The sequence below is a fragment of the Danio rerio genome, chromosome 3 (genome assembly GCF_049306965.1).
Source record: "Danio rerio strain Tuebingen ecotype United States chromosome 3, GRCz12tu, whole genome shotgun sequence".
In the NCBI taxonomy this organism is placed as follows: Eukaryota; Metazoa; Chordata; class Actinopteri; order Cypriniformes; family Danionidae; genus Danio; species Danio rerio.
In genome coordinates, this window is record NC_133178.1 from 23,278,270 (window position 1) to 23,298,516 (window position 20,247).

Consider the following 20,247-nt stretch of genomic DNA (forward strand, 5'->3'; position numbering starts at 1 on the left):
TATTTTTCTTGGGATTGCTACTGATGCCTCATTGATCAATCAACCTCGCCCTAATATTTCTAGGTATTTTGTCTGACTTTTGCTGTCACCACTATCTAATTTACACTAGTCAAGGGGCACCTGTTTTTGCCTTCATTTGCTCACCGATGTCATCTGTATTGTCCTTTATGCATTGAGTGACAGTATTTACACATTTTTAAAATAACTGATTCATTCGCAACATTGAATTAAAACATTTATTTCCAGTTAGCTTTAAAAAAAAGTTTAAATTAGAAATGATGATCTCTGATCTCTTACTCTCTTCTCAGATGGAATGGTGGGCTAAATCAAAGGTTACCATGGGCAAACTTTGGCCCGCTGGCCCTAGTTTGGGCATCTGTTTTATAACGATAACTTAAAAACCAGTAATTACTTTCCAGTTATTGTTGTTGCCATGTTTTTTTTCTTTATAGCTTCATTATTACAATATTTTGACTGCAAACATGATATAAGTTTAAATACTCTTTATAATTTACAACGTTAATAGTAAAAGTTTCAACAGATTCACTGTATGTACTGCTGTTTTACCATCTGGCGTATAGATTCAGGTTTTGCTGGCATGTCTTAATATTTTCAATGGATAATTCGCGCCCTCTGGTGGAACAAAGAAGCACTAGCTTTAATGGTCATGCAGCTTTATATCCTACTTTTGATTTTACCAGTAGTTTTTACCTAAAGTCGTTTTAATACAAAAGTTTAAATGCTAAAATAAGCATTCTGTAGTTTTTATCAAATTCGATTAGCATGACTTAGTCTAAGGGTTAACTTTCGCTTTCGTTTCATCACTTCCCGCGAACTATCCCGTATGAGTAAGATTTGCTTCATTCAGGCGGGAGATTTGGAAACAACAACAACTGATTCTGCACGGCTTTTGTCAAGCCAAAAGTACACAAATCCCCCATACAGCTCAAACTTTAACAGGTACGTACGAGTTAAATAAGCAAATGTTGCTTTTAGACCTCTGTATAGTTCAACTTTCTCCCTATTCTTCATGGCGATGTGTTGCACAAGGCTTCGTAATAATGCATGTCATGCAGAACTGTATCTGGTGTGCTGTAGGTGTATCTTCATGCCGCACGCAAAGTTATTTAAATGATTTCATGTCGTATATCAGATCGTTGAATTCATGGGAGTCATCGACCAAATGGAGTTGGATTTTCTAACGAATCAACAGCTGTTGTCATTTTTCCGCCGCAAAAAGACGGAGATTTCGTGCATTGAGCAACCGCACATTTTCCTCACACAGCTGAGAGACTACGACCTGTTGCCGGAGCCGCTCTTTGAGGTAGGAACACGCCCACCCTCACACACACACTTTGGACCCCTTATGAAAATTAGCATTGTTTTATCATAGTGCACGTTAAGTAACCATAATTTCTGACTGCTGTATTACAATTTGTATAGCCACAGAATGCTATTATTACTATGCCTTGGTCAAACTGTATAATAGTACATTTGTTTTTGTTTTGTCTGTTGTAAATCGATGGCTTTGTTAAATACGTTAGTTAATTAACCTTTTTTAATATGAATTAACATTATTGCTGACACTAACACAACCCTGTTATTGTTACCTTATTAATACCATATATTTTATCATGTTAAATTAAAATACAAGTGCTTGTTTTAAAATGGTACCATAGTAAAATTATTTGGACAGTCAGCCACAGCTTCCCAGTACTGGGTTGCAGCTGGAAGGGCATTCGCTGTGTAAAACATATGCTGAATGAGTTAGCGGTTCATTCCGCTGTGGTGACCTCTGATTAATAAAGGGACTAAGCCGAAGGAAAGGGAATCAATGAAGAAATGTTTTCCACTTTTGATTTCATCAAGCACCAGCAAACCCAGAAAACTTAGCCACAGCAAAATAGGAAAGAAACGAAAGAAATGAACTGAACTTTTGCACGTTACAGAGTAATTCTTTTGCTCGCTGGAGAGTAGCAACTCTCTTGCACAAAAAAAAACATACCCGTCTCGAGTGCGCAGACTTTCTTTTTCCCAAAATCTAGCCCCTTAAAACCCCACATTATAAACACAGATACACCCCAAAATAAAACAGTAACTTTCGTAAACATTTTCTAGCATGATACAATGCTATTACATTTGGGCTTTAATTGGCACTAATAAAACATTTGACTGCCATAGTTATCTTATCAATACTGTATGTTGACCATGGCAATATTAGTGTATATGGCATCATAGTAATAATGTGTATTTAGGCATTTCCACAGGAATAAAGAACAAACGAAACATTTTATTAAAACATATCCTTGCAAAATTACAACAACAGTACATGAAAGTAGAGTACATTTATTGAGTTACTCTTTATTTTATATTAATTTATATTACTGCTGTACTAACAGATCTTTCCAATACCATATTTTGATTATGTAAAAGCCATATCAATCTGTTTTGAACACCATGCTCCTTTAGGCCATCTACTATAAAAAATACAATGGTTTAGTCAATGAACCATAATCATATTCAGGATTCCCACGCTTCTTGAAGCTACTTGAAAGATAATAATACATTTTATTTACAATGCGCTTTTCTAAAACCCAAAGCACTACAACAACAGAAAAATCAAACATGCAATAAATACAAGTATACATATAATCAAGAATCTAAAAATGCTTAAAAAGATGAGTTTTTAACATCTTAAAGCTAGTGTGGAAGCATTTCTTACAGAATCAGGAAGAGCATCCCATAACCTGAGTGCAGCAACAGAGAAGGCTCTCTCCCCCATTGATTTTAATCTACAGGGTGGATGTTGAAGGGTGAGAGTATCAGCAGACAGCAGGGAACAAGAAGGTGTGTACTTGGAGACAATGTCACAGATATAGGAAGGAGCTGTGCCATGTAGAGGTTTATAGGCAAGTGTGAGTGTTTTAAAACTGATACGGGACTGAACTGGGAGCCAATGCAAGCTATAAAGCACACCAGGGATGTGGTGGAGTGTGTGTGTGAATGTGTGCTGCTGAGTTTTGTATATACTGCCGCCGTTTGATTAATTTAGCAGGTAAACCAACAAAGAGTGCGTTACAATAGTCAATCCTGGAAGTGACAAATGCATGGGTCTTTCAGGTTGAGTGAGGTAAGATCTGATTTTTGCAGTATTCCTCAGATGATGAAAAGCAGATTTTGTAATGCTCTTGATGTGCGAGTCTAGTGACAGATGAGTGTCATAAATCACACCAAGGATATGTGCTTTGGTAGATGAACAGATGCCAGCATTATCCAAATTTAATTTAAACTCGCTATCTTTGAAAGTGTCTGCTGGTGTGCCAATAAGGAAGTTTTAGAACAATTCAATTTTAGAAATTTCCTGCAGACACTTTGAGAGGATTGAGGCAGTTACAGACAGATCAGATCTAGAGCTGATATAAACTTGGGTATCATCAGCATAAAAGTGGTGTCCCAGTCCATACTTGCTGATGATATGCCCCAGTGGAAGCATATAAATGCTGAAAAGTATGGGACCTAAGACCGACACCTGAGGGACACCATGGCAGACCCGATCCCGATCAGAAGATCTTGATTTTCAAACCTATGAATTCAAGAAAGGCTTGGAAAATATTTAAAAACAAACACAGGGTCTTGACAGTGCTTGAATTGAAAGTTTATGGTGTTATTTTAACAAGCTGAACGAAAAAAACTTACAAATTCTTAATTTAAAAATGCTCATTTTAATCTTATACATGAACTCTGACAAATAATACATTTTATCAATATTTAAGACACCACATATCAATATTGCCAGGATTAAAGTCAACTAACTGTATTAAACTTCTTTGAACTTGACTTTAAAACGGTTGTTTAAAAACATAAACATTTTTAATAGTGTCATTCAAAACATCATGACATTTTAATGTAAATATTAAATATTCGTAAGTATTAGGTGAGTGAAATGTTAAGTACAGGAAGAACTTTAATGGTGCTGTATATGCTGGAGGTATGTAAATTACAACTTTTTAAATATTACTGATTTAAAAAGTTCTTGAGTTTGGTGTCCATGAGAGAGTGGGAACTCTGAACATTATGCTTTTGCAGTTTTACAGTTGCACTACCATGTTTTTGCACTACACTATAGATTTTGTTGGAAGTGGTGTTAGTGAGGCCAGCAGGGGGCGCTCAACCTGTGGTCTGTGTGAGTCCTAATGCCCCAGTAAAAGTGAAGGGGACACTACACTGTCAGTGTGCGCCGTCTTTCGGATGAGACGTTAAACCGAGGTCCTGACTCTCTGTGGTCATTAAAAATCCCAAGGCACTTCTCGTGAAAGAGCAGGGGTGTAACCCCGGTGTCCTGGCCAAAGTCCCTCTATCGGCCCTTAAGATCATGGCCTCCCAATCATCCCCTCTCTACCGAATTGGCTCTATCACTGTCCCTCCACTCCACCAATAGCTGGTGTGTGGTGAGCGCACTGGCGCCGTTGTCCTGTGGCTGCCATCGCATCATCCAAGTGGATGCTGCACACTGGTGGTGGTGTAGAGAGACCCCCCTCATGATTGTGAAGCGCTTTGGGTGTATGGCAATACACAATAAATGCGCTATATAAATACACATTACATTACATTACATTACATTACATTACATTACATTACATTTTTATCGTTATTATGGTAATTTCTATTATTTCTGGCAATACCGAAAGATTTCATTGCCGTGTTTGGCTTATTAATACAATAATTTTGGACATGTACAAGAGAATTATCACAATAATACCATGTGTTTCGTCAATGTACCACAATAATACTATGCTTTTGAATTCATAATTTAAACAAAAATATTCAACAGCACATGTGTTTTTAACATTAATATTAATGAGAAATGTTTGTGGAGGAACAAATCATAAGTATGAGTATTAGCATGATTTCTGAGGGATTATATGACTATTATGTGTAAATGAAATTTTAAAACATTAAAATGTAAACTGAAATAGCTGAAAAATCTTACTGTATTGTCCTGTGTCATAAATGCAGCTTTGGTGAGCATCAAAGACTTGAAAATGTTCCCAAAATTGAACTTACCCAAAGCTGTGAAAAACCATGATATTAGTATCTGCTACTATCAGTTTATTCTTGTGTTACTGTAAGAACTTAATAACATCTGGGCACATTTCCCTCTCTGTTTTTGTCTTCAGAAGGTGAAAAAGATGCACAAACGAGATCAGAAGCAGAAAGGAGTCTATGAGGTTCTGGACTGGCTGGAGAAAGAGAGATCTCAGCACATGCATAGATTCTGGCGCTGTGTGTTTAAAGATCATATCGTGCAGAAATACCCCACTCTATGCCTGCTCAAAAACAGCCTGCCAGATGCTGGTCACTGCATTTGATTGTTATAAAATCATAGAGGCACATACTGCATTTTGGATTGAGATTTTTTTAACTCTGTGCTTTTTTTCTTTTCTTTGATCTAGTCATTAGTTTCTCAGAAGAACCTGCAGATGCTGAGACGCCGACAAAAGAGAGTGAAGTAACAGAGAAGAAAGAGAAGCCGAGGAAAAACACCAGAAAGAGAATTAGAGATGACCAAAGTAGTGAGGATAGTGGTGATCCCGGTCCGTCTTCTGCTTCCACTCCGACTCGCAAGAAACCAGCTAAGAAACCTTCATTCTGTGAGTCTCGGATGTCTCAAAAGTTCTCTGTGTTTGCTGGTGCTCAATGTCCTGTTCCTGAAGGTCACAATTGCTTTTATTTTAATCTGTGACAAAAAAAAACAAAACTTTTGTTTTGTAATCTGTGTTCCCTCCTCTCTCTTTTTCAGCATCTCCTGTAAAGAAAGGAGACAATCAGGAGATTTGGATGTTTCCTATTTATAAAACCCAGCTGCCTGTAAAATGTGGGGATAAAGAAGGCACTCTCTATCGGGACAAACTGCCTAAAGGTTCACCATCACTCTGTTTTTGCTCTAGCTGCTACAACATTTATAAAAATGTGTATTTATCATTATTTTTTAAGGATGTCACAATACTACATATACATATAATTCGGTAAAACCTCAGCAGTTCATTATGCATATACAGTTAGGTCCATAAAGACATTGACACAATTCCAACATGTTTGGCTCTATACACCAACACAATGGGTTTGGAATTAAATGAACATGGGTGCTTTAACTGTCAGCTTTAATTTAAGGGTATTTACATCCAAATCAGGTAAACGCTGTAGGAATTACAACAGTTTGCTTATATGCTTCTGACTTGTTAGGGGTCCAAATGTAATTGGACAGAATAATAATCATTAATCAAACTTTCACTTTTTAATACTTGGTTACAAATCCTTTGCAGTCAATTACAGTCTGAAGTCTGGAACACATAGATTTCATCCCTGGTGGTGCTCTGCCAGGCCTTTACAGCAACTGTCTTCAGTTCCTGCTTGTTCTTAGGGCATTTTCTCTTCAGTTTTGTCTTCAGCAAGCTCAATATCTTTGAGATCTTGATCTCATCTATCCATAGGATGTTGTTCCAGCACTTTAAAGGCTTTTAAGAACTCTAATCTGGCCTTGCTGTTTTTGAGGCTCATCAGTGATTTACATCTTGTGGTGAACCCTCTGTATTTACTCTGGTATAGTCTTCTCTTGATTGTTGACTCTGACACACTTACATCTACCTCCTGGAAAGTGTTCTTAATCTGGCCAAATGTTGTGAAGGGTGTTTTCTTCACCAAGGAAAGAATTCTTTAGTCGTCCACCACAGTTGTTTATGTGGTCCTCTGGGTCTTTTTGATGTTGCTGATCTCATTGGTGCGTCTCTCTTTTTAAGAATGCTCCAAACAATTGTTTTGGCCACACCTGATGTTTTAGCTATCTCTTGGATGGGTTTGTTTTGTGTTTTAAGCCTAATGATGGCTTGCTTGACTGATAGTAACAACTCTTTGGATCTCATCTTGAAAGTTGAGAGTAACAGATTCCAAATGCAAATAGCCCACTTGAAATGAACTCTGGACCTTTTATCTGCTCATTGTAACCGGGATAATGAGGGAATAACACGCGCCTGGCCATGGAACAGCTGAGAAGCCAATTGTCCAATTCATTTTGGACCCTTAACAAGTAGGAGGCACATATACAAACTGTTGTAATTAATTAATTTGTAAATAATTATGTAAAAATGTCCCACTTGACGATAATTTAATCAGTGTTGCCTTAGAGAAATTCGGTGTTGCCCATAACTTTGCAGTTTCAGAAAACACCTTATTCCTGTTGTCTGTGTTTTTGTTATTAATCAAACAACAGAAGATAATGAAATGACTGAATAGCTGTTGTAACTTAAATAATGTTTAATCTTTATTTAATTTGAAGTTTATATACAGTATGCAGTGTTATATTTGATTATATTCTTCAGTTTCTGTATCTGAAAACTGCTGTTAGGTACCTGAAAAGCACTGTTTATTTTAGCATCTTTGCTATATTGTGTTTATTTGTGCTATTGTTAGTAGATAGATCTGTTTTTTATCTGATAGTCTGCTGTTTTTTTACTGACCATATACATAACCATGTCGAAACCGTGATCCTAAAATTATGACATGAACTCAACCATTATCAAGCTGTATTGTTGCTCTACTAGTCTGAAAGCATGCTGTCCGTTTGTTCTGTAGGAGAGAAGTGTATTTTGGCTCAGGGACGCTGGTTTTCCCCATCTGAGTTTGAGAAGTTTGCAGGGAAGGAGAAGACCAAAAACTGGAAAGTCAGCATCCGCTGCAGAAATACACCACTTAAAAAACTCATAGAGGTAAATTGTGCAGACACATAGACTGAGAAAACATGTGATCTTTATTAAATGATTCACATGTTGTCCTGGGTCGGTTTACTGGAATTTTTTATTTATTTTCTTTCTATTTAGTAGTTTAGATTTTTGTTTGTTTAACTGATTTGATAAAAACAAATACTGTCTATACAATATATAGATTTATAAATTGGGTTGTATAAGATCATTCTATTGTTTTGAGTCAATCTTTACTCCATATTAAAAGGCAGTTTCCCAATAAATGTGTAGAAAGAATCTTTAATGTAATATATATTTAAATCTAAAAGAAAAGTATATTTCTAAAATGTCACTGAGAGAATATCTTGATATCCTTTTTTTAAACAATATATATCCTTAATATACAGTCTGTTAACATAAAAAAAAAAAAAAAAAATATATATATATATATATATATATATATATATATATATATATATACATACATACATACATACATACATACATACATACAGTTGAAGTCAGAATTATAAGCCCCCTTTTGATTTTTTTTTTTCTCTTTCCCAAATGATTTTTAACAGAGCAAGGAAATTTTCACAGTATGTCTGATAATATTTTTTCTTCTATAGAAAGTCTTAATTGTTTTATTTCAGCCAGAATAAAAGCAGTTTTACATTTTTTAAAACCATTTTTGGGACAAAATTATTAGCCCCTTTAAACTATTTTTTTTTTCGATAATCTTTAGAACAAACCATCGTTGTACAATAACTTGCCTAATTACCCTAACCCGCCTAGTTCACCTTATTAACCTAGTGAAGCCTTTAAATGTCACTTTTAGCTGTATAGAAGTGTCTTGAAAAATATCAAGTAAAATATTATTTACTGTCATCATGACAAAGAGAAAATAAATCAGTTAATAGAAATAAGTTTTTAAAACTATTATGCTTAGAAATGTGCTGAAACAATCTTTCCTCTGTTAAACAGAAATTGTGGAAAAAATAAATAGGGACACTAATAATTCAGGGGGGTAAATAATTCTGACTTCAACTGTGTATATATATATATATATATATATATATATATATATATATATATATATATATATATATATATATATATATATATATACACATATACATGTGGTCACACAGCCCCCCACATGCTTTAAATTCACCCCACATAGTCTCATTCATTTGTGCTGGTGAAAGTTCCGTTAATGGATTATTATGGGCAATGGCGTCATCAGCTGCTTAAAAACTGCTTTTATTTTTGCCGAAATAATACAAAGCAGACTATCTCCGGAAGAAAAAATATTGTGAAATTTACTTGCTGTGTTAAACATCATTTGGTAAATATTAAAATAGGAAAAAAATTATTTACGAATTCTTCAACTAATAAGCAATATCACACTTCAACTGTATGTTGGGGGGCTGGTGACATCATCGCCCATAATTCAATGTGTAATATTTTAATAGCGGAAACAGCACAAATGGAACTTTTAATGGCACAAACTAGCACAAACAAAGGCCAAACCAGCAAGACTATTTGGGGTGAATGTGAAGCATGTGGGGGTCTGCGTGACTGCTGAATGACCTAACAAAAATATCTTAATATCTTTAAAACCAAAAGAGCACAAATATTTTTGCACCGCAAGTGTGAGCAGCACGTGTTTTTTTTAGAGTCCATGTTTAGGGATGTCCCGATACAACATTTTAACTTCCGATACGATACTGATATTGCAGCCTTCAGTACGAACCAATACCGATACAAATCGCTGCTTCAGCTCTCCATACGCATAGCGCACGCCATGCTCACACCCTGCTTGCGCTGTTAAACAGGTGTAATACCTATTCTGTGTGTCTTTATCAATCTCTCACATCGATCCGGGAGAATTTTGGCGAAAACAATTTTTTTTTTCAGTTTATTAAGTCTTTTGTGGTCATTTTGTTTCTGCACGACTCTCACTACATCGTTCAGAACAAGGTCTGGGCTTGGACTCTTTTAACACATTGTTACTTTAAATCTTTTCTTTCTCAGTTAAACAATCAATGACACTGCAATATGTTATGTTGATGTTCATCTGAGATTTTAACATTACTACATGACTAACTACACTAAAAACAGCAGTTATTGTTATGTGTATGATCTGACATCACTTCCTATCTCATTCTTTCAGGAGAATCATCTTCAGTGTCCTCCGATGGAGAGAAGAAAGAGGAAATGTGTCCAAAAAGTAATTTGTCTTTATCTCTATGATGAGGTTGTGTTTTTCCCTGGAATTTCATCAAATCACTATGTTCAATCCTGCAGAACAAGACAGAGCTGTGTTGCATCAGTTCATCGGAGAGCTCCAGTCTAGGTGAGAGCGAGTCTCTATCATTCACATTCATTCACACTCAATCTCTCCTGTCTGTCTGAGTGCAGCTATGTGTTTTATTCTTCAAGATTCAGAAACCAGCGCCAGTTCAGAAGAGGAAAGTGATGCTGAAGACTTCCAGGAGGAGAGCAGGAGCTCAGGAGGAGGATCACAGTTTAGAAGTAGAGTTCATGAGGAGGAGGAGGAGGAGGAAGATGAGATGGCAGATCTGACTGTTTTCCAGGCTCCAACTTTACAAGTCACCTGCGTTTCACTCACTGGGACTCTGTACAAAGGCAGGTTTGCCACAGGTGTGTTTCTGCACTGAATGCACACACACAACTGAGCATGCAGTTGTAGTTTTGAGTATTAAATAGGAGGAGATTATGTTTATTTAATGTTGCAGGGAGGCGTGGGAAGTGTATACGGACTGAGGAACGCTGGTTCACTCCGGAGGAATTTGTAAAGGAGGAACCAACTCTCACTGATGGACTCTGGAAAAGAGATATACTGTGCCATGGAAAAACTCTCAACTTTTTATGCAAGGTAACAAGCGGGAGAGAACATTACAAGTATATAATGATACAGTATAATAAGACAAGAGAGATATAAATTATGATTATAATGCTTGCAAATGTTGGTCTTTCAGAAAAAGATCCTACAGATTCATTCTCTTCTGTGTGAATGTGTGAAATGCAGCACTGATCCAGAAGACCTGGTAAGAATCATCTTCATCTTGCAGTTAGTCATCATAAAGTTTATATTAATATTAAGTTTAATTCAGCAGAATGTTGTGTTAATTATGCAATGCAGAGAGGTTATTATCATCAGGAGTTCACATAATTAGTACGTAGTGCTATTAAAATAAAAATTCAAGCCAGGTACAGTAAAAGAGAAACGCTTTTGTGTACCAGATTTAATTAATTTGAATGTGATTCAAATAGAAGGCAACACGGAACCTGTTTATACCACATCAAATCAAACAAAGTGAAACCACTAATAATTATGTATGACTTTAGCTAAAAATGACCCTTTTTTATTCATTTGAACTTTTACATTTACATTCATGATAAATAGATGGATACATAGGCATTTATAAATTAAGATGGCAGTAGGCTATGAACAATGTGAGAATCAAGCAACATCTCCAGGTACTCCTTTGAGAACCATACCAAAAAAAGTATTATAGCTATTAAAATTGAATAAATAAATAAATAAATAGAATAATAATCTATGTGCACCCCAATTATCGTTCTCTAAACAAACAAACAAACAAAACAGTAAAGGTGGCATTAAATCAAATTTATTCTTCTTATTTTATTTATGTATATGGTAGTGCTTGTTATAAATAATGTAAATGTGCACTTTATTGTTTTGAAAAAAATACATTTGTCCTTATAAATGCCCTTAAAAGACTTTTTTTTTTTACTTTCTGGTCACATGTAATGTCTTTATGGTGGGCATATCAGTGGGAGTCTCGTTTCTGCTCTGCATTCATCCATTCGCCAATCTTCCTATATTTTGTTAGCAAGTACCGTCTTTCAACAATCCATTTGAAGATTGACAGACTTGATGTATGATCACGTATAACAGGGACCTTTCTGCTGCAGATTTTGCATATTTATATCTAATCTGGCCTTTTTTATTAGGTTTAAAGCCATAATATTGCTTGGAGGTCCATTTTGGAGCCTAAACTAATGATTTGGCTGCAATGACTACAAGAAGCTGGGGTCAAACCTTATCAAGTGGTTAATTAATTGTATTAAAAATATTAACACATTAACCTTTGGAGATTAATTGCATACATTAACGTGTTAGCGTTGACAGCCCTTATAGTTAAGGACAGATTTATTAGCCCCCTGTTTATTTTTTCCCCCAATTTCTGTTTAACAAAGGGAAGATTTTTTTTCAACACATTTCTACACATAATAGTTTTAATAATTCATCTCTAATAGCTGATTTATTTTATCTTTGCCATGATGACAGTAATTAATACCTAGATATTTTTCAAGACACTTCTATACAGCTTAAAGTGACATTTAAAGGCTTAACTTGGTTATTTCGGTTAATTAGGCAGGTTTGGGTAACCAGGCACGTTATTGTATAATGATGGTTTGTTCTGTAGACTATTGGACAAAAATAGCTAAAAGGGGCTAATCATTTTGACCTTAAATGTTTTTTTTTTTGTTTTTTTTATTGAAAACTGCTTTTATTCTAGCTGAAAAAAAACAAATAAGAGTTTCTCCAGAAGAAAAAATATTATCAGACATACTGTGAAAATTTCCTTTGCTCTGTTAAACATAATTTGGGAAATATTTAAAGGGCCATGAAACCCCCTCGTTTCAGCAGGGTGTTTTCACACCTCTACTTTGGAAAAAGTCAGAAAAGTGGGCGTGTCCAGCTCTGTTTAGGGGGGAGTGTCGGAGGAACTAAAGTGGGAGGGTGTGGGAGTGTCTATTTGGGCACGCAGGAGTTTCAGTCAAAATACACACAGGAGAAAGTGATGGTGTTTAACCTACATGGACATCTGTAGTCGAATTATTTGCCAAATTATTAAATGGTGGACTTTAACTGCAGTTTGGCTCTTTCATTCAGGGAATTCATTCATGCCCCTCGCGACAAACAAGATATTTGATTGAAGGATCTGCTCTAAGCGTGTATTTTTCATGCAATGTTTGATACCGCATGTCGAATGAGAGAAAAAAAACACAGCATTTTCCGGAAACTTAGATGCACACGGCAGGTAGCGTCAGAAAGCCGCGTGTGTTATTCCGGTCACAAAATGCGGTGCTAACATGTTTGCACTCAGTGCAATAGTTAACTTAGTTCGATACGAACAAACTGAATAAACAGAGCACTGGTCGCTCACTTACCAAATCTGTAGAGACAGGACAATCCCCAGCAACTAGAGCCGCGTCTTTATGAAGAGGAGACTACAAGTGAATCCGGATCTCAGCGTTTGCAGATGAGAACAGCTCTCACGTAAACAATAATCGTCCTTAGACACTTAAGTTATTGTTGTCGAGCGTCGCGTACACTGTTAATCCACACGTGATCCAGCTGAACTCTCACAGAGAGAAAATGAAAACGAAACTTAATGGCAGCAAACTTTAAAAGCAACACTTCACGCTTGTTTTGCCAATACAACGTGGCGTCTCTGTGGTGTAAACACGGTGACAGTAATGAATATTAATGAAGTTGCACAATAGAGCACGCTGATTGGTTTGAACCAAGCCTTACTCATGCATTAATGCATCACACTGTAAGACGTAATAAGACTCACTCTGGCACAGACGCCCAGTCTGCACGCTGGAATACAACGCTATTATGTCATGACCGTGACGCAGCTTCAAAAATTCGTTTCAAACAGGAAGTACAAATTTGCTTGAAATAACGCAAAAACAAACAATTTACCCTTTTTAGTGAAATATAGGTGTCCTAATAGTGTTTTTAGCAGTGTGGGACACATATACGACTGTCAACAGCTCAAAAAATGTGTTTTGGTGTTTCGTGACCCTTTTGAAAAGAAAAGAAGAAAATTCAAAGGGGGGCTAATAATTCTGACTTCAACTATATGTTTGTGTGTGTTATGTATGTATGTGTGTGTATGTGTATGTTTGTGTCTTTCGAATACTATAATAAACAAGTAGGATAGTGTAGGTTGTATCTAGTTGTTTAAGATTTTTTTCTTACGATCTGCTTCACGTTGAACTACTTCATTTGAATGTTAAAAAATTGTTATAGCTTAAATGTTTGTTGTCTGATTGTTAAGCTTTGTGTAAAGTAGCTGGATAATATACATTCAGCTGGTTGCCTTTAGTTTTAGGGCGTACTCACACTATGCTATCCAAACCGTGCCCAGGCCCGTTTCCCGTATCGATTGAGAAGTGTGAGTTCTCTGAATCGGGCTCAGACACGGTTCACTTGGGCTTTGGCGCCTTATGCTTGTGTGTGAGTGCAAAGCGTGCCTAAGCCTGAGCTGAAGACAAGACGAGACTTTTACGGAACTGTTTCATATGGATTTATTAATCATTACTGTTCAATGAGCACAAACTGCCCTAGATTATTAAAGATGCAAACCCCTCACTGCACGACAGCGGCACCTTCAGCAAACCTCCTAACTCCTGCAGCACGAGCGCTTTATGATTGTTTATGAGCGTCAAAAGTGGCTGATCTGTTCGGCAAAATATTTGACTGTGCATCACTGCATTTCAAACGACTAAAACAATACAACTAAAGAAATCTCCACTGTGCCAAGGGAGTGCGCTTCTTACTGAACTGCGTATCATCGATGACGTTACCGTGCACAGGCCCAAATGTAATGTGAGTGCGGGTCGTCGGGGGAGACGGGAGGGGGGGACAAGCGTGCTTTGGCCCAGTTCAAGGCAACTGTACATAGTGTGAGTACGCCCCTATACAACAGACCACCCTGCTGATAAACCTTTATTCTTTATTCTTCATTCTGCGAGAACAATCACTTGGAAGCATATTATCCCTTATGTTTCATGTTCTTTGACAAGATGGAGCAGAACAACGATGATGTGTGTTACGCATGTCACTGTGGGGTAGATCTGAGGTGTTGTGATGGATGTCCACGGGCTTTTCATTCAGACTGTCACCTACCAGCTGTACCTGAAGGCTCTGGGTGAGTGAGAAACAGATTCAGTAAATAAAATCCTTCGGACTGCAAAGCACATGTGTATATGCATCCTTCTGTATTTTAACACAGGGAATGGATTTGCACCTTTTGCGTGTTAAAAACCAGTCTACAGTGGCGTGCATCCAGTAACATGACTGAACAGGAAGCTTTTGATTCTCCAGTTTCTCAGTATATACTGGTAAACACGCACACTCAATAACTCAAATATTTTAGATAGTCACACTGCTACAACAACCTTAAATGATGCCTCATAGTACTATGGGTTGGAAAGAGAATATCATTCATGAGCCTTATGTTTTGTGTGTGTGTTGTTTGTCTTCTGTAGCAGTGCCACTACCTGCTGTTATGTATGTACAAGGAGGATATCCAGAGGGTGTTTGTAGAGGATCCACGCCCAAATGTGAGTTTACCCTGTTGTGTTTAATACAATAATAAATAATTATCACTGAATGAAATAGTAACAAATAATGTAGTGTATAAACAGAATAAAAATTAAATATGAAGAATGAAAATTACAAACATACAATTCTAAAGTATGATTCTAAAGATAAAAAATGACTGTCCACACTACAACTGGTATACACTAAAATAATAATATCACTGGATCAATATTATTGAATTTTTTTTTTCAGCAGATGAAAGAATCATTGTCAACCAATCAGAACCTAACCTTATTAGAAAAAACTATTAAAATAGAAGTCAACATCTAGGGGCACTTTAAGTATAAACAAATCATATACAGTGCGTCCTGATAGCATTTGAAATGCTTTAATTTTCCTCAGTTTGTTATGTCAAAACCTTATTTCTCAATGAATTAAATTCATTATTATCATTATAATGAAATTTAAAAACTAATTAATTGTATTATTATTATTCTAATCATGCATATAACTATTTGCCATTGCCATTATGCTCAAAATTGAGCTCAAGTGCATTCAGTTTGCCATGATCAGGTGAAGTCCACCTGTGGTAAAATGACTTGACTTATTGTGATTTGGAAATGCACACTACGGCTGATACGTCAAGAATTTGAAGATGATTTTAATGCATGCTCATAACAATTGTCATAAGTGTTGATCACTCAGATTACTTTTGCTCTGCTAAATAATTTTAAAACAACATAATTAATATTTAACAATATTTGATTCAAAAAATTAATGGCACTGTTATACGATTCCTGATTTATAAGTAGGGCCAGACAGAATCTGCGGACATTTTTTGCTATTTCTGCACAGAATTTTTGTTAAACTAAAAACTATTATAACTAAGAAGTTAACATATGAATTAAAAAAAGAATACCTTTTCAACTGTTATTTAATGTTTACAATGCATATCCAATTACATCCACTTTATTTGGGAAACAAAGCAAGTCTCTCATATAACATATCTACTAAAAGACAGAAAGTATGACTTTACAAACTGTATTTTAAATAAATCATATGGATATATTCAAATTGGTCAATAATATTAGTGAAATTTGTTTAAAAACATAAATATGAATTTACACACATCTACACAAGTAAATAAACAGAAATAATAATGGGCTAAAAATCTGCGGATTTTTGTGCGCACAGATTCCGTGTGGGCCTACTTATAAGGGCCTCAACATGTGAAGTATGTTATTGACATTTATGACAAGTGATGTTGTCTTGGTAATGTCAAGTTGTCATGACAAAGACATACGTAGGTTGTGATTTTCTTTTTTGTCAAGTTGTCATTAAAACAATCTCATACAAGGCCATCTTTATACAAAATGAGTAGGGATGTAACGGTATCAGAATTTCACGGTTCGGTAATACCTCGGTATGAATGTCACGGTACGGTATTTATTGAATCATTTACAGGAAAAAAAAAACTTTTGAAAATACTCCAAAAAAGTGCCAAAAGTGTCAATGACATACAAATTAGCCATCTATCTGTAAGCTTTGAAACACTAACTTCAATTTTAATAACAAAAAATTATTAAACCATGTAAAAAAATAAAGTTTCAATTTAGTATTGTTGAAAACTCATCACATTCAACATTTAATCACTCACTCACTTAGATAGAGATGGGTTTAAAGGAAAATTATCATATAATTATAATCTGGTAAAAGCTGGTATCTCTGGGTATTTACAATGTCCCCTGCAACAGAAAAAAACCCTCTCATTTGGGACTGAGGTTTCTGGGACAAGAGAGATATGACTTGGCCCATGTTGACAGCAGTGGGTAACGTTGTGCATTGTCTTTCCCCCACTTGAGAAGACAAACCATGAGTGAGATAGAGATCTCTTTGCGGTACAAGTCAATGTCTGCATCAATCTGAACAGTGTGCTGTGTTTCTGCAGTCCCCATGACTGTTATTAGTCGTATTCCCCAACTTGCAGGCACGTGCACACATAGGGCTCAACCTGTGCAGTGCACATGCCCTTTTTAGTCTTGGATAGAAAATGCCCTTCCAAAACGATCAAAAGTGCCCCCGCGACGCGACACAACCTCCGTCCAATCCAGCCCTTCAGTAGGCGCGCGACAACACCTCTCTTGAATATGCGCGCTCAACCCCCCCTCGGCGCTTTACAATACGCGCGCCACAACACAGCTGATCAGAACGCGCGCGACAGCACCGCTATTCAGCACGCGCGCGGCGACAACACCCGCTTTAGGTTCGATCATTTCCATCTTTTTTTCATCTCCGCTACTAGCAGCACACTACACTTCCGCATTACTGGATCTGTAGCGACAACAGACCGCAAAGGATTATGGCCACGCCTGGGCTGATGGGAAATGTAGTTTTAGCTACGTCCCGTTCGCTTCATTCGCCTGAGCAAATTTTCTCAGAAGACCTACAGTTTTACCGAGTCATGCGACTTCGATAATATCGAAAAAAATTAATATTGCGGTATGACGGTATTTACAATATCGTTACATCCCTAAAAATGAGCAAACGATACTTGATTGCAGTCGTCATAAACAAGCATAAAATGAAAAGTAAATTTGTCTGTGTAACATTAGATTTATGAAATGTACATTAAAAAGTTTTGAAATAAACTAAGAAATTGGTCAAAATAAACTAATATCTCTCCAGGTGGACAGATACTCTGAGTTCATTTCTCAGCCAATGTGGCTGGACAGAATAAAGTCAAAGTTAGAAAGTAAGAAGTATCAGAAGTTTGGAGAGTTTGTCTCTGACTTTCGGCTCATTTTCAGCAACTGCAAGAACTTTAATAAGGTAAGATTCATTAAAACACATGAGACATAATAAATACAACACCAAAAAACCTTTTGGATTATACATGAACATTATTATTTGTTTATGAATAATCAATATGATTCTTCAGTGTTTTGACAGCTGTGTATTTTTCTCTCTCTTGCTCTCTGAAGGACAATGAGTTTGGTCAATTGGGTGCCAAACTGAAGGAGATCTTTGAGGAGGAGATCCAGAAAATCTTCTTTATCCAATAACAGCCATCTTTTTCCAAATTTTTCAAATAAGTGGAGCTTTAAGTAGCTTTAAATTTTTCAGTTTATCCTAGTTTAAAGTAAGTGAGGTGTAAAGAGTACCTGAAAATGTTACAAGTCACCAATTTGAAAACTATTTGGGTAAAAAATCATAGTGAAACTTATATTATAAGCACCTAAAATTTTTATTCATATACTGTAGCTCAAAATGCACTACTTTTTGGAACCCTGGCTCATTGGAAATACAAGCCCTCGGTTACATTTTTGCACAACTGGGAATAAATAATTAAATATTATTTAATATTATGTTAATAAAATAATTGTCCAACAAATAAATATCATAAAAACTACTTAGATAGGTCTGTAATCGCCCGGCTATCTCCATATGGAAAACTTTTCTAGTCAGGTCAGTTTGCTTGGTAGCTTGCCTTGTACATCATGCTTGGGACGTGGAGCAAACCAGGTATGAGTTGAGCAAACAACGGATTCAAAAAGCAGGTTAAAACAAAGCAATGTGCAATCTTGCTAAAAGTATGCGGCCACTATGTGCTTTTCTTTTTTGGTTTGCTTTTAAAAACACTTTTTATTTGGGTTAATAGAAGAGAGTGGATCAGTCGATTAAACGTTAAGTCCAGTCACTTATTTATAGCACTTTATAATACAATGCACAAAGCAGATTAAAGAAATAAAAACTAAACCATGGAGAAACTGGAGTTTTATTATGTAATTTAAGTTAGTTTAGATCAGTAATTGGCAGTTCTACAATAAGCAGCAATGTTGTTATTCAGCTCATTATTCATTATTCACCTTTTAATACTTGATTCTTAATGGATTTTTAATGTTGCAAAATTATGATGTTTTTTAATCATTTAGATTGTTTTATAAATAAACATTTCTTTTATGGTAAAATATTGAGAATTTAATTGATTATAGTAGTTTGTTCTGTCACTTCATTGTGTTGGTTCTTTGTATTTTATTTTTTGTTTATTTTTGCAAAACAATGGGAACTCTCAAGCACTTCAAATGTTTGATTAGATAGACACAACCATCTCTAGAGAAAGTTTTGAAAAAGAAAATATCCTGTGAGTGGAAGTTCTGTGGGCTCAAATGTCATGTTGATGCCAGAGGTCAGAGGACAATGGCCAAACTGATTCCAGCTGGTAGAAAGCAGTTACAACCGAGGTAAGCAAAAGAGCATATCTGAACTCACAACATGTCGAACCTTTAGGTGGATGGGCTACAACAGCAGAAGACCACACCGGGTGCCACTCCTGTCAGCTAAGAGCAGCAAACTGGGACTACAATTCACACAGGCTCACTAAAATTGGACAATAGAAGATTGGAAGAACGTTACCTGGTCTGATGAGTCTTGATTTCTGCTGCAACTTTCGGATGGTAGGGTCAGAATTTGGCATCAACAACATGAAAGCATGGATCCTTCCTGCCTTGTATTAACTGTTTAGGCTGGTGGTGGTGGTAGTGTTATGTGTGGGGGATATTTTCTTGGCACACTTTGTTTGGGCCCATTAGTACCAACTGAGCATCATCTTCTGATGGCTATTTATATCTCATAAAGCGTGAATCATGTCAGACTAGTTTCTTAAACATGACAATGAGTTCACTGTATTCAAATGGCCTCCACAGTCACCAGAACTCAATCCAATAGAGCACCTTTGGAATGTGGTGGAATGGGTTGAGGTTGTGCAGCCTACAAATCTGCTGCGACTGTGTGATGCTACCATGTTAATATGGAACAAAAATCTCCAGTATAAATATTTCCTGTACCTTGTTGACTCTGCCAAGAAGGTTTAAGGCAGTTCTTAAGGCAAAAGGAGGTCCAACCCTGTACTAGTTGGTGTACCTAACAAAGTGACTGGTGAGTGTTGGTCCATATTTTTCTCTATGAAATATGCAATGTTTACAGTCAAAGTGAACAAATACAATATAGACTACTGCTGTTACTATGTCATGTTTAGACTTGTGTTTACATATCTACTTTTAAAGCATTCTTCAGAATGTAAAAAGTTGAGCAATAAGGTAATTTCATTCATTCATT

General features: G+C 36.2%; 1 protein-coding gene across 3 annotated transcripts; it reads left to right on the top strand.

Annotated features, from left to right (window-relative positions):
• The first annotated feature begins 862 nt into the window (after window positions 1–862).
• On the top strand, window positions 863–20,240 carry sp100.1 (SP110 nuclear antigen, tandem duplicate 1). Of its 3 annotated transcripts, XM_068218940.2 has the most exons (17): window positions 863–960; window positions 1,154–1,324; window positions 2,725–2,847; window positions 5,178–5,355; window positions 5,454–5,651; window positions 5,801–5,920; window positions 7,630–7,763; window positions 9,913–9,969; window positions 10,047–10,095; window positions 10,182–10,403; window positions 10,499–10,638; window positions 10,742–10,810; window positions 14,613–14,737; window positions 14,822–14,930; window positions 15,078–15,152; window positions 17,818–17,961; window positions 18,114–19,111. In XM_068218940.2, exons 4-17 carry the CDS (start codon window positions 5,190–5,192, stop codon window positions 18,192–18,194), a joined length of 1,689 nt encoding a protein of 562 aa, XP_068075041.1. In that variant the 5' UTR covers window positions 863–960; window positions 1,154–1,324; window positions 2,725–2,847; window positions 5,178–5,189; the 3' UTR covers window positions 18,195–19,111. The 3 variants fall into 3 exon arrangements, with proteins under 3 accessions (XP_068075041.1, XP_021329284.1, XP_073800493.1); XM_021473609.3 differs by lacking the exon at window positions 2,725–2,847; XM_073944392.1 differs by lacking the exons at window positions 2,725–2,847; window positions 17,818–17,961; window positions 18,114–19,111 and adding an exon at window positions 19,420–20,240.
• The last annotated feature ends 7 nt before the right edge of the window (window positions 20,241–20,247 follow it).

Excerpts from the sequence above, each read along its gene's own strand:
- sp100.1 (XM_021473609.3), top strand. The coding sequence starts at position 1,166 with ATGGGAGTCATCGACCAAATGGAGTTGGATTTTCTAACGAATCAACAG. Across the intron at positions 14,738-14,821 it reads GCTGTACCTGAAGGCTCTGG|GGAATGGATTTGCACCTTTT; the intron begins GTGAGTGAGAAA and ends ATTTTAACACAG. Across the intron at positions 17,962-18,113 it reads ACTGCAAGAACTTTAATAAG|GACAATGAGTTTGGTCAATT; the intron begins GTAAGATTCATT and ends TGCTCTCTGAAG.